Source organism: Garra rufa, chromosome 23 (assembly GCF_049309525.1).
Source record: "Garra rufa chromosome 23, GarRuf1.0, whole genome shotgun sequence".
NCBI lineage: Eukaryota > Metazoa > Chordata > Actinopteri > Cypriniformes > Cyprinidae > Garra > Garra rufa.
The window spans coordinates 37,074,277-37,089,104 of NC_133383.1; the positions used below are offsets into that span (position 1 = coordinate 37,074,277).

The following is a 14,828-nucleotide window of genomic DNA, read 5'->3' on the forward strand; positions in this document are numbered from 1 at the left end:
GCAAAGACATGAGCTGACCACAAACAGCTGTTGACTGATGCAGGTCTTCTTGATGAGTGTGTGCATGTGAATGTGTGATGAGATTGACATAAACAGACTGTGACAGTGTGCATGAGCAGCTCTCTGATGGCCGAAGTGTGTAAATCTCAAGCGAGCCCAGAACATAGCCCTGGGGAACACCACCTTAAAAATTGTATATACACATAACTTGTTGACAGAAATGCTAGCAATCAGTGTATGCTTAACATAGATGGTCCGTTTGTGACATGCTGTTGATGAGCACTGAAAATGATTTTGACTCGTTTCTCATTTTTAAAGTAAAAACGTGATTACATAAAGCCACTTAAAATGGAAGTGCTTAAAAATCTGAAAGGTGAACCTTGTATTTTTGTTAAAGAACTTACATTTTTCCCAAAAATAAGTATAATTTAGGCTTTAAGATGGTCTAAATTGTAATTTATGCAGTGATTATTTAATTCCAGAGCTTGTAAGCAGCTCTCTCATGTCCAAAGTGTGTAAATCTCAAGCGGCCCCAGAACATAGCCCTGGGGAACACCACCTTAAAAAAATTGGGTCCCACTTTACATTAGGTGGCCTTAACTACTATGTACTTACATTGAAATTAATCATTTAGTACAATGTACTTATTGTGTACATGCATGTTTTTACATTGTACTTATCTTTTCTTAAAAACATATGTAATTACATTTGTAATTCATTTATGTAATTACCACTGTTGACCCATCCCTTTCACCCTAACCCACCCTTAAACCTGCCCATACCACCAAAACTGTCCCTAACCTTACCCATATCTCACCTTAATAGAAGCAAAAGTGTTTTGCAATGCAATATGACCACATTAAGTACATTGTACTTATTTTTTAATGTAAGTACATAATAGTTAAGGCCACCTAATATAAAGTGTGACCAAAAATTGTATATACACATATCTTTTTGATAGAAATGCTAGCAATCAGTGTATGCTTTACATAGATGGTCCATTTGTGACATGCTGTTGATAAGCACTGAAAATTATTTTGACTCGTTCCCCATTTTTAAAGTAAAAACATGGTTACATAAAGCCACTTATAATGAAAGTGCTTAAACCGCTGAACCAAAAAGACTGCATTTTTGTTAAAACACTTAAATTCTTCCCTAAAAAAGCTATTTACTGACAGAAAAAAAAAACACCAGGTAAAATTACATCATAACATGTGAGAACCTGGACAACAAAACCAGACTTAAGTAGAATTTGGACAACTTAAAAAGCGATTTTCTCAATATTTGGATTTTTTTGCACCCTCAGATCTTCAAATAGTTGTATCTCGGCAAAATATTGTCATATCCTAACCATACATTAATCAAAAGCTTATTTATTCAGCTTTCAAATTATTTAGAAATCTCTATATTGGAAATTGACACTTATGGCTGGTTTTGTGGTCCAGGGTCACATATATAGTTAACTTGTTTGGCTATATATTAAAAAGCATGCATTTTAGCATTTATTGTGTCACCTCCCTTACTTCCATTGTAAGTTCAAAATGCTCACTCATTTTTTGAACTAAGGGATGAGTCAGTTTCTGTGATATTCAAAATGACCCCAGAAATGCTCTCAAAAGAACTCAACTACAAAACACAGAACCCTCCTATAAGCCGAAAACACAATACTCAGAATTGTGCATTAATTTTCAGACTCCCTTTCGTTGTATAAGAGCACTATGTGCATTTTTTTTTCCTGAAAGTCCATTTCTTTGGCATAGCGCAGAGTTCATGCTGACACTCAGCCAGGGTTTGTGTGTGTGTGTGTGTGTGTGTGTGTGTGTATGTGTGTGTGTGTGTGTGTATCCGTGGGCTCTGCCACTTTGGCCACAGTTTGACAGGAAGTCGAGTGAAACAAGGAAGGTCACCTCGTTATGTGCACAATAAATCAATACAGATACAGACGCAGAAGACACAGAAAGCTGCTAGAGTGAGAGAAGTGGGAAGCGCTTGAGTGTATATGCGTGTATGCGCTTGCGTGTGCATATCCAAGGTCACCCCGGCTGTGGCGGCAAAGCTGGGTTAGCATTAGAGCTCACGCTAGCAGGGCGCTCATTACGTTAGGTTATTTATGAACCTCCCCCCAACTCTCAGACTTTAATAATTCAAACAGCACAGCCCTCCACTCCCATGAGACCCTGCTCCCACAAGCCGGAGGTGAGGGCCATTAATCAAACGCTGATCTCCTCCCCCCTTCTCTCTTTCTCTCAAGCTCCCATCACATTTTCTCGATCACATCTCGGCTGGTTTTAGATTAGAGCAGTTTGGACAGAACACATGTAAGAGAGATTTCGCAATTTAGACATCAACCTTGTGTGAACAAAACTGTGATACTTAACCAGCCACACAAACAGAAGATGAGGGGTTTTTACCATGGCGGCTGGAGGGTTGCTAGGCTCGGTGTGTCCGTGAATGTGTGTGTGCGAGCGCGGAGTGTGGAGATGGGGGTCTCGGGACGCCCTCTCCTCATGCGCTCGCCTCTCTTCCCCCCCGCTGCGCCCGACTGCACCAAACCTGTGAGACAGAGAGAACAACATTAATTACATGTATCCCGTGCATTTTTATTTAACTCAATAGCTCTGTGGCTACTTATTACAGACTCATAGGCATAGACTTGAGCTGCCCACAAACAGCTGTTGACTGATGCAGATCTTCTTGACCAGTGTGTGCATGTGTATGTGTGATAAGATTGACACAAACAGACTATGACAGCGTGCATGAGCAGCTCTCTGATGGCCGAAGTGTGTTAATCTCAAACGGCCCCAGAACATAGCCCTGGGGAACACCACCTTAAAAATGTATATACACACATCTTGTTGACAGAAATACAAGCAAATAGTGTATGTTTTACATAGATGGTGAATTTGTGACATGCCGCTGATTAGCACTGAAAATTATTGACTCATTCCTCAATTCTAAAGTACAAACATGGTTACATAAAGCCACTGACAATGGAAGTAGAATGCCTAAAAAGCAGAAACATGAACCTTGTATTTTTGTTAAAGCACTTAATTTTTTCTCTGAAATTAGTATAATTTAGGATTTAAGATGGTCTAAATAGTACTTTAAGTGTTTATATAATTCCAAAGCTTGTAAGCAGCTCTCTGATGCCCAAAGTGAGTGAATCTCAAGCGGCCCCAGAACATGGCCCTGGGGAACACAACCTTAAAAATGCTTTACATAGATGGTGTATTTGTGACATGCTGCTGATTAGCACTGATAATAATTTTCACTCATTCCTGTTTTTTAAAGTAAAAATGTGATTACACAAAGCCACTTACAATGGAAGTAAAATTCTGAAACATGAACCTTGTATTTTTGATAAAGCACTTAAAAAAATTCTTTAAAACTAGGGTAAATTTAGGCTTTAAGATGGTCTAAATTGTAAATGTTGAAGAAGTTATGTAATTCCAGAGCTTGTAAGCAGCTCTCTGATGCTCAATGTGTGTAAATCTCAAGCGGCCCCAGAACATAGCCCTGGGTAACGCCACCTTAAAATGTATATACACACACATCTTGCTAACAGAAATGCAAGCAATCAGTGTGCTTTACATAGACCGCTCATTTGTGACATGCTGCTGATTAGCACTGAAAATTATTTTAATTTATTCCGGATTTTTTAGGTAAATCATGGTTACATAAAGCCACTTACAATGGAAGTAAAATCCTTAAAAAGCTAAACCATGAACCTTGCAATTTTGTTAAAGCACTTAAATTTTTCCCTAAAATTAGTATAATTTAGACTTTAAGATGGTCTAAATTGTCACTTTTGCAGTGGTTATGCAATTACAGAGCTTGTAAGCAGCTCTCTGATGCCCAAAGTGGGTAAATCTCAAACAGCCCCAGAACATAGCCCTGGGGAACACCACCTTAATAATGTATATACACTAGTGGTGGGCCGTTATCGGCGTTAACGTGCTGCGTTAACGTGAGACTCTTATCGGGCGATAAAAAAAATATCGCCGTTAATCTATTCTCAAAGTTGGGTTGGGAGCTGGGTCTAAACTACGCAAGATATGATGACTTTCACCTTGATATTTTAGCGCGGATGACGTATACCTAGTCGAATTGCACTGTAGGGGGCGAGAACGAGTCTTCAACTTCTGTGAAATTACCACATCAAACGAGACGTGCTGACAATGATGCAGTTATGAAGCCGCTTCAGGGCAGGTGCGTTGCTAGACCCTTTTTACTGGGGCATGTGAGTTATAATTTACTTTGATAATCCCGAAATAAATACATTAAACTATATGCAACAACTGAATTGACGCTTCTAAAAGCAACGCAGTTTAACCCAAGACTATGCACGCAGATATCCATGCCGGTGCGCGTCTGTGCAGCACGCGCACGTCGTGCAGCCTTTTGCGCAGAAGTACTTGGTTACACAAGTTTGTATAGGTAATTATGTTGTAAATGCAATTGTCAAGCAGTTTGTGATGCATTTTGGAAACAGGAGATGAGCGCCTGATCTAATGCGCCACCTGGCCCGTTCTCGAAGACTTACTTTTAGTCATTATTTGGGTAGCACACATATTCTGAATGCCTTCAGCAGAATTCAAATTAGCCATTTTAATCTAGATTAATCTAGATTAATTCCAAGATTTAATCTAGATTAATCTAGATTAAAAAAATTAATCTATGCCCACCCCTAATATACACACATCCTGTTGACAGAAATGCAAACAATCCGTCTACGCTTTACATAGACGGTCCATTAGTGACATGCTACTGATTACAGTAGCACTGAAAATTATTTTGACTCATTCCTCATTTTTAAAGTAAAGTAAAAACGTTACATAAAGCCACTTACTGTACAATGGAAGTGCTTAAATAGCTGAAACATTAAGCTTGTGTTTTGGTAACAACACTGTTTTAATGATTTCATAAATTAAATCAATGTTTTAATAATTAGCACCACACAGGGTTAGTTTGCAAGATGGATAAACAGCATTGAAATTAAGGGACTAAATGTGTAGCATCGCAAACCCTCACATGCACTTCCCTCAGGAGGTATCGGTGACTCTTTGCTTGAAAATGAGCAATGCAGTATATGGACGTCATACATATTTCATGATCTGGGTGCTGCCACACAACTGAGATGCGGCCTGTTGTTCTGCTGCTTCATTTCCCGACACAGAGAAGTGTTTGTATGTATACTAGTTTTATAGAGCACTTATCTGGGCCTGTTTATCAGGCTTATCTACTGTTAAAGATAAACATGGCTATATGTGAAAGTCATCTGAACACACATGCTGAAATCATTTCGAGTGGTGGAAATAACCATCATTTGTGGATCAAACACTGAACCGTAAATTTTTACTCCACTTAATCCCTTCTTATCTGGCCAAATGTCTTCTGTGTATTAATGCAATTTCCCTGGAATATAATTTCATTTTCTGGATTACAGCTTTTGGAGCTGAACAGATGTACTCTTAAAAAAAAAAAAAAAAGGGTTCAGGCCAAATTTTTTTTTTTTTTTTACAAAATATTAAAAAACAGTGAGGGGAGAGAGGTGATCTACTGTAAGTCATATTTCAAGGGTAAAGTGCTATAGTTTTTTGGGTTGCTGTTAGGGCATTAGGTGGTTGCTAAAGTGTACTAAGTGTTGATAAATGTAATGATATGAGGTTGCTATGGTTTTTGCCATTGCTAAGGTGTTCTGAATGGTGTTGGGTGGGTCAGTAAGATTTTTTTGTCTTTTATTCAGCAGAGATTAGGGACTTATGATTTCTGTGATGTGGAAAACATGGACAGAAATGCGGAATTCAGTCATAAAAATGGAATCTACTGTATAATGCAGAATATGTCATGGAATTTGCCAAATTTTAGATGAATAAATCAGAAGTAGGTCAGTGCACTTCTGGACTCGTCCTTGTGAATAAAAGACTATTTAAATATGAATTCCGCATGTTCTGGGTTTACTACACGCATACTGAGCATTTTAGAAAACTATCGTCATATCATATACAAACAGAAACTTAAAAGGTCTCACACCAACCAGTCAAAATAAAAGTTTGGTTTAACTTTAGAAATTATGACAGATATATTTCATTTAATGTAATTGATAGCACTACTACTACTAATAAAATTATTAAAGCATAATTTTTAGGGAATATTGACAAAAAGAATTACCAGAACTCATTCACCACAGAAATGTAATTCTATTTCTGAATAAATTAATAATATAATATAATATAATATAATATAATATAATATAATATAATATAATATAATATAATATAATATAATAAATCAATTACTCACAGATGATTTTGATTATTATAGTTTAATGAATCCATTTAAATGGAATCCAGAAAATTAATGGAAAACAGATTTTGGTAAAAAAAATAAATAAATAAATAAAACAACATTTAAGAAAATATAAATTTAATAAAAAAAAAATTATTATTTTGTAACTTTTTAATAAATGTGACCCTGTACCACAAAACCAGTAACAAGGGGTAAATTTATAGCAATAGCCAAAAATGTATTGTATGCGTCAAAATTATAGGTTTTTCTTCTATGCCAAAAATCATTAGTATATTAAGTAAAGATTTTGTTCCATCAAGTTATTCAAAACTTAATTTTTGATTAGTATCATGCATTGCTAAGAACTTCATTTGGACAACTTTAAAGGCGATTTTCTCAATATTTTTTTTTTTTTTTTTTTGCACCCTCAGATTTTAGATTTTCAAATAGTTGTATCTCGGCCAAATATTATCCTATCCTAACAAATCATCAACGGAAAGTTTATATATTCAGCCTTTAGGTGATGCATAAATCTCAATTTTTAAAAATGTACCCATATGCCTTGTTTTGTAGTCCAGGGTCACAAATTGCTGTTACAATTGTGTAAGTTTCATAATTAGACATGCTTTTTGATTAATAAAATTTAGTTTGACTATTAAAATAGAGTCAAGAAAAATTTAAATGAAAAAAAAAAATTAGCACAACTTCAGTATCAATAATAATGATAAATATTTCTTGAGCAACAAATCAGTATATTGAGAGACAAAAGACTGGATTAATGATGCTAAAAAAAATTCAGCTTTGCATCACAGAATTAAATCACATTTTACAATATATTAAAAATAGAAAAGAGTTATTTTTAACTACAATAATATTTCACAATATTACTGTTTTTACTGTATTGTTCACCATTTTTCTTTCAGAAACTTTTTAAAACATTCAGACTCCAAGTTTTGGAACAGCAGTATTGTTGCTAAGGTGTACTGATTGATTTGAGGGTGATTGCCTGGGTGCTGTAATTGCTAACGTGTTCGGGTTGGTCAGATTATTTATTTACTATGGGCAGTTGGGAATTTTGTAGCAGTAAAAGTTCATCAGATGATGTCTGCACAAGAAGTCTGCACTTCTGCTTGAAATGACAAATGGGACACCTGGGAGCAAAAGCCACGAGACCACAAACCCATATCAAGTGTGTCGTTTGGGACAGAGCCACAAACCAAGAAAATCTGCATGCTCTGCTTCTAGCATATCATATAAAACATTCTCACCTAATGTACAGTACATATTACCCAATAATCCATTTCCAAGATAACATTGAATAGGAAGACATACTGTTGTGTCGCTCAATAAGGCCCAGCTTATCTCCCAAGCCCCTTTATGCACCAAACCTCTAGTCTGACATCCTTTTAAGAGATGAACAAGTGTATCTCGTGAGGGACCCCATGCCACTGCCAACAGCGCAATTATGCTCAAACGCAGCCCTGCAGACCTTCTGTAATAATGTTCAACGGAGTGTGTCCACACAGAGACATTCACAGTCTGCTCAATGGCGGCCCTGCTGTCACTGCCTCGTTATCAGCGTCACAATCTGCCCAAATACCACATACCGCATACCAAACCAGACCACTCAGAGCGATTGTTAGGCCCGAACCGACAAACATCTCAACACGTGAATGACTATCACATCTAGGGCTGTCGTGATTCGTTACCGGAAGTGGCGCATTTCACAGACGAGAATCCATTAAAAAAACATTGTTAGACTGTTTTCCATAGCTGCATTATATATTAAACCCCTTAAAGCGAGACTGCTCAGTTGATTGATTGCATTGTTAATTGCAAACATTTTTTGTTTTACAAGTTTCCTAAAATGTTAGGTTTAACCCTTGTGCGTAAAAAAATAATAAATAAATACACATAGGTGCAAAATGGACAAAAATGTCTATGTCCCAAAACTGTCATAAAATATGATTTATTAATATTTTTTTCCCACTTTCACTGATGTCGACTTTTTTAACCAGCATCTGTTCTATCCCTGTTAGATACCAAACATTCATTAATTTTCAGAATTGTAACCCTTTAAATGTTTGTTTGTTTACATAATGCCACAGGTGTTTGTTTAATGAAAAAATGACAAATAGTAATTAATTTCCATATACTAAATGCTAAGCAGAATTTTTTTTTCTTTGCTTATTAGATTCTTGGGTGTGTCAGTAAGGAATAACAACATTAATTTTGAGGCATTTATATTTGTTATGCAGTGTTAGATAAAAAAAAAAATGTATATGCCAAATTTGAAAAAATGGCACAATCTAGTAAAAATGGTAAAAATGTAAAATTTGAAGCCTTGCTGATAGAATGAATGCCTATTAGCAAATAAAAAATTTGCATCATTGTATACACTGTAAAAAGATTTCACCTGTTTCAACTTAAAAACCTAAGTTCAGCAGCTGATTTTAAGTTAAATCAACTGAAAACTACAAGTTATTTCAACTCACAATGATAAAATGTGTTAAAATGACTTGTACTTTTAAGTTGATTTAACTTATGAGTTGAAATTACTTACAGTTTTAAGTTGATTTAACTTAAAATCCTAAGGCAGCTGCTGAACTTAAGTTTTTAAGTTGAAACTGGTGACAACTTTTTACAGTGTACTCAAATGGCCCTGGGTTAAAAAATTGCAGTTTTAATGGGTTTCAATGTGGACATTTTTGTCCTTAAGGTCCTGAGTGTGAGTATTTTTTGTACGGAGGGTAACATTTATTTTTTTGAAGGAAGTGAGGGTGAAATATTAAAATTTCAATAAAAATAAACACCCAAGCCAAAATGTATGCAGTTGGCATTAACACAGGCACACGTATAACAAAAAATGTCAAAAAACAAAAATGTCCATAAGGTTGCACAAGGGTTAAATATGCAAATAAGGCATTATTTAATTAAATATGTGCTAATTTGCATACATTTCTAGTACAAAAATCTAAACACTCGAAGTCAGTTTCAGAATTCTTATTTATTTATTTTTGACATATTAGAGTCAAATGTATTTACTGAAGGGATTTTTGGTATCTCATTTTGTCACTCCATACTTGGAAAAGGCAAAAAAAAGTTTTTTACAGTTTTTTGGAGAGTAATGCCACGTTCCAGGCAACCCATTACCCGTGTTTTTCTAACCTTCTACTCGTGAAATTGAACTGGAACGGCAGTCAAACCCGTGACTTACCACCCATGAACTCGTACTAGATCGATGTACTCCCAGTTCCGAGTTCTGACGTGACATAGCCCGCGAAACAACATTGTCAGCCCCTACGGGTGTGGTGTTTATGTAAGTGGTACACCATGGAAAATAGACTTTAGGACAATATAACGTTGCAATCAAATTAATTAAAATATATTACTAATAAATAATTAGCACATTTAGCTAAGGCACTTTGGCGTGACTTGCCTGGAACGCTACAAAGTCACGAGTTGTGTTTTGAAGTCGTTATTTATGGGCTCAAAAACCTGCCTGGAATGCAGCATTAGATGTATAAAATTAAGCAAATTATATATGAACAAATCCCTCTGTAAAACCCTTCAGGATTTAGACAGGAATAAAAATGTAAAGTTTGGTGTGTGTAAGTGCTACTGAAGTGGAGATTTATGGCTCAGTGTAGAAAAAAAAAATCATTTTGAGAAAACCTCAGCCTTTAAAAATATGCATTGTAATTGAAATGTTTTGACACAAATAGATAAAGTGCTAAAAAAAACACTTAACAGTGTCTTTTGGATGTTTTCTTTCCACTAGTCTGAAAAAACACTTTATAAAAAGCCCAAAATCTCAAACTTGACAGATGCATGAAAAAAAGTGTTTTTGCCTGCAGTGTCTCCCCTTAAAAATCTTAATTAAGCACAATTGTGAATTCCCAAATGCTACAATTCAGTTAAAAAAATATACACAATGCAGGTTTAATATTTGTGCATCAGTTATTTACATGTGTTCACAGTAGTGCGCCATTTCATCAGATTTGTAAGTTAAATCATTTATAAACTTACGCAAACTCAGGAGAATACATTTATTTTGTGCGTTTATGCCCAAAATCATTAGGATATTAAGATTATGTCCCATGAAGATATATCGTAAATTTCCTACTGTAAATATATGAAAACTTAACTTTCGATTAGTAATAAGCATTGCTAAAAACTTCATTTGCGCAACTTTAAATTTTCTCAATATTTAGATTTGTTTGCACCCTCAGATTCCTGTTTTAATTAGTAGCATCTCAGCCAAATATTGTCCTATCTTAACAAACCATACATCAATGGAAAACTTATCTATTCAGCTTCAAAAGGTCCACAAGCGTCACAAATGTGAACACATCGTTATTTTTGAAAAAAGTTTAAAACACAGTATTATTCAAGATCACATCCTCCAACTTGTGGGAAACAAGTCAAAAGCACGAGATAAGCATTTCCTAACACTGCCCCTTTGACCGACCTTCGCTTTCACCTTCTTTCTGCCTGATGTCAATCCTTTAATCATTTTCTGGTTCCCTCTAGCCGTTTAGATAATAGAGGTATTAGAAGAGCATGAGCGAGAGGTGGCTTTAACAGGATTCTGTCATCAGAACAGTTTGGCCTTGCTGAAGACGGCCTGCGGCGACATTGCTGCCCTGCAAACAATTACAGTCCCGCTTTACTACAGAATAATAGGGAAAATAAAAAGAAATTCAAACCGTCTGAATCACTGGCTTTGAGTGAAAATAGCGTGCCATACTGTACTTCATTCGCCGAAGTTGCATTAAAGTACTTATAATTGTACTGTATATTTGATAGCATTAAAAGTTTGGAGGGCAAACAAATAATGTTGAGATGTCTATTCAATGAGCGTGTTTTAATTTGGAAGATTAAATGCATCTGAGATGCATCGCTTTTTGCACAGCTTTTTGCAAACTAAATAGACTATGAATCAAATTTATTGTTAATATTTTTTCACAAATATGATTTCTGATTTCAACAGCAAAACCAAGACTCTGAACAGCTTGTGATGTTGAAAACCATACTTATTCACTACATTCATACACGTCTATATTCTTTTGCAAAACACTGACAGTAACAAAAATTTCCTATATAGTAATACAAAGGGCAATTTCACAAATGTAAGTCTAACAAAGATATGAATTTGAGAAAAGGTGTATTTGTGATGTATTTTGAGTAATTTTGTGTTCTTTTATATTGAGATACTATTATAGTTAATATTTTGAATTAGAATTTAAATTAAATATAATTTATAGTTATTTTTATTTACAGTTTTTTTTTTAAATATACCTATTATTTTTACTAATCATTTTAGTACATCAAATTAAACTAAATGAAAGACAGATACTGCCGAAAATAAAAGGTTTCAGTTTTTATGTTATTTTACTTCATTTTGTTTCAGTTAACATTTCTATTTTATTTATTTATTTATTTATTTATTTATTTATTTATTTATTTATTTATTTTATGGTTTTTTATGGTTTTAGTTTTAGGCAACTATGATAACCCATTTTGAGTTTGACAAAGAGAAATTAAGCTTTTTTCTACTGGAAAAAAATTGGACGTTCTTTCAACTTTTCAATTTTTTTTTTTTTTAAAGTTCAAGCTAAATTTCATTAAATTAAATCTCATTTATTTCATTTTTTTATTTTGTGCTTAATATTTATTTGTTTTTATGTACTTACTGCTTATTTTAGTACTTTAGAATTAGATTTTATTTTTTAACATGCTTTAATGTTCATTTTAGCATAAGCTTTAGTAATTTTGTCATTTTTATTCATTTTAGTTGTTTTCACTAATTTAGTACATCAAATTAAAAATAATAAAATAAAAATATGTTTAAGTTATTATTATATTTTACTTACCATTTCTGTTTTATTTTTTTTTATTTTTTTTAATGGTTTTAGTTTTAGGTAACTTTATTAACCTATTTTGAGTTTGACACAGAAGTTAAGCTTTTTATTACTACTGAAAAAAAAGAAAAAAAAAGAAATCACAAAATTGGATGTTCCTTACACTTTTACATTTTTCTAGAAAATAAAAAATAAAATCAAGCTAAATTTGACTTAAAATGTATTTACAATAAAAATCATATTTAAATGTTTGTATTCAATGCTTAAAATTTATCTGCATTTATGTGCTTACTGCTTGCTTTACTACTTTTGACTTAGATTTTATACTTTTAACATGCGTTAATGTTAAATTCAGCTTAAGTTTTAGTAATTTTGCTGTGTTTGATATTTGTATTAGTTTTTGTTGATTTAAATATATCATTTATGCTAAATTACATAAAATCAAAACAAAAAAAGAAATGCTGTGTGAAATCAAATGTTAAGTTTTCATTATATTTTATTTCATTTTGTTTCAGTTGTGTGTGAAATGAAAAAGTGTTATTTAACTGTTTGTAATCACTACTTAATTTGTTTTTGTATTTATGTACTTGCTAATTACTTCACTACTTTAAAATTCAATTTTATATTTTAAACATGCTTTAATGTTCATTTTAGTTAAAGTTTTAGTAATGTTGTTGCGTTTGTCTTATTAATTCGTTTTTGTTGTTTTTCAATATATCTATCAATTTTACTAATTATTTTAGTACATCAAATTAAACTAAATGAAAATGAGAAATGCTGCCTGAAAAAAAAAAATGTTTAAGTTTTTATTATATTTGACTTAATTTTGTTTCAATTAAAATTGATGTTTTTATGGCTTCATTTTTAAGTTAGCTATAATAACCCTGTTTTGAGTTTGAGAAAGAGAAGATAAGCATTTTTTTTTTTTTTTACTGTTACAAAAAAACAAAACAAAAAAATAACGCAACTTTTCAATTTAAAAATCAAGCTAAATTTAAAAAAGGAACCAAATTTGGGGCAATAAAAACGTATTATTTTATTTGTATTTATTTACTAACAATGCTGGCTATGATATCAGCCTTAGCAAGGCCATTTTATTACAAAAATATCATTTCCACCACCATCTCCATCACAAAATGATATTAAAATAATATGGGAAATGACAGCGGAGTGACTTTTCTTTTTAAATATCAGAAAATCTCTGAAAGGTAATGTATGAAATGGTCAAAAGTGAACATAATTGAAGAAAAAACACAATATATTATTTTTTCATAAAATAAATCGACAATTTAAGATGCGAAAATACGACCCTTAAAATAGCTCCTCTTATTATTATCCATTAAAAATATTCAGTTCTTCTGTCTATTTAAATGAATTAGTGGCAAAACTCATTAAAACACATTCATCCACCAGAGACTTGAGACAACAGGGAACTAGTAAAGAAATAAGAAAAACACCATTTTCATCCAGCAAACGGAAGACAGAAAGAGATTTCAAGAGGTTACAATCATATCTTTGCCCCAGTGCTACTAATTACACACACACTCATTTTCTTTTTTCGTCACTCTTCTCAGTGTTTTTAAGAAGCACTGTTAATTTCCTCTCCAGGGTAATCGACAAATACAAGCCGGTATTAAACGCAAGCGTCTTTCGATGAGCCTAGCTGAGGTTTTCTACAAGTCTGGCATTTATTCACCATCCAGAGACTCCTAAAATCTCAAAACGAGCTTGTGTTCGCATTTTCTCCCCCTCATTATAAACATCCCATCAGATTGCTCTAAGGAAAAGCGCTCTGGCCTGCAGGCAAAAGGCACTGGCATGGCGGTTGGCATCTCATTAGTATGAGGTTGCCAGATCAGCGCCACACTTCTCTGCACACTGATTATTGGATAGCCACTTAATGAATCTTACAAACTGCAAACCGCACCTGCTCCCACGGAAAACACTCGGGTAGGGTGTGTGCAGTAAACAGATGTTATTTGGCTGCTCCAAACATACAAACCACGACCAAACATGTGACTTTAGGAAATGTTATGTTTAGGTTAGCGTTGGGTTATTCTCACAGCTAAATATGGAGTCGCGTGTTGACGCTAAACACCACTTCTCATCCAAATGTTTACTTCAGAGGCCATTAAGTTTTTTAATAGCGAGCCCAACGCACCTCTAAATTGAGAGTGTGTGTTTCCAGTAGGAAATACAGAATTTGTGAATAAGCCATTCATTCACACACTTGTGTATTCCTCAAGAGTCCAGACAGAAGCACACATGAATGCACATCCTGAACTCTATCCAAAATCTGAGGTTTCTAGATGCGGTTGTATAATTCATAACTGAGATGTTTAATTTATATTTCTGCAGTAGTCAAGTCAAGGTTTGAGCCAAATGCATGTAAACAAAACATTCGATTTGAGCTGAATGACAACAAACGGCTGTCACACATCGTTTTGTATACTTGTGCGCAATAGTAAGATGTTCTGAAAGGAAAAAACAGTCGGATGAAAGAGAAAAGTCTTTTGTTTTTGGACATTTTAACCTTTAGTAAACAGACACTCAAAAGAGCTGTCAAGGAATAATTCAGAGTGAGATGAAGGGGGAAAGGGAGGTCTAGGATAAAGAAAAGAAAAACTTTTTTGTTTAAATGCAAGTGAAATCTAGCAATCTAATCTTTGTTGTTTT

The 14,828-nt window shown here is 33.8% G+C and overlaps 1 protein-coding gene across 4 annotated transcripts in view; it reads right to left on the bottom strand.

The window, feature by feature from the left end:
* strbp (spermatid perinuclear RNA binding protein) overlaps positions 1–2,548 on the bottom strand; it is a 70,007-nt gene extending 67,459 nt beyond the window's left edge. For all 4 annotated transcript variants that reach the window (XM_073829335.1, XM_073829333.1, XM_073829334.1 and 1 more), the window contains exon 1: positions 2,412–2,548. In XM_073829335.1, the coding sequence (XP_073685436.1) occupies positions 2,412–2,414 (3 nt within the window). In that variant the 5' untranslated portion in view covers positions 2,415–2,548. The remainder of the gene's footprint in view (positions 1–2,411) is intronic.
* Between the last annotated feature and the right edge of the window lie 12,280 nt (positions 2,549–14,828).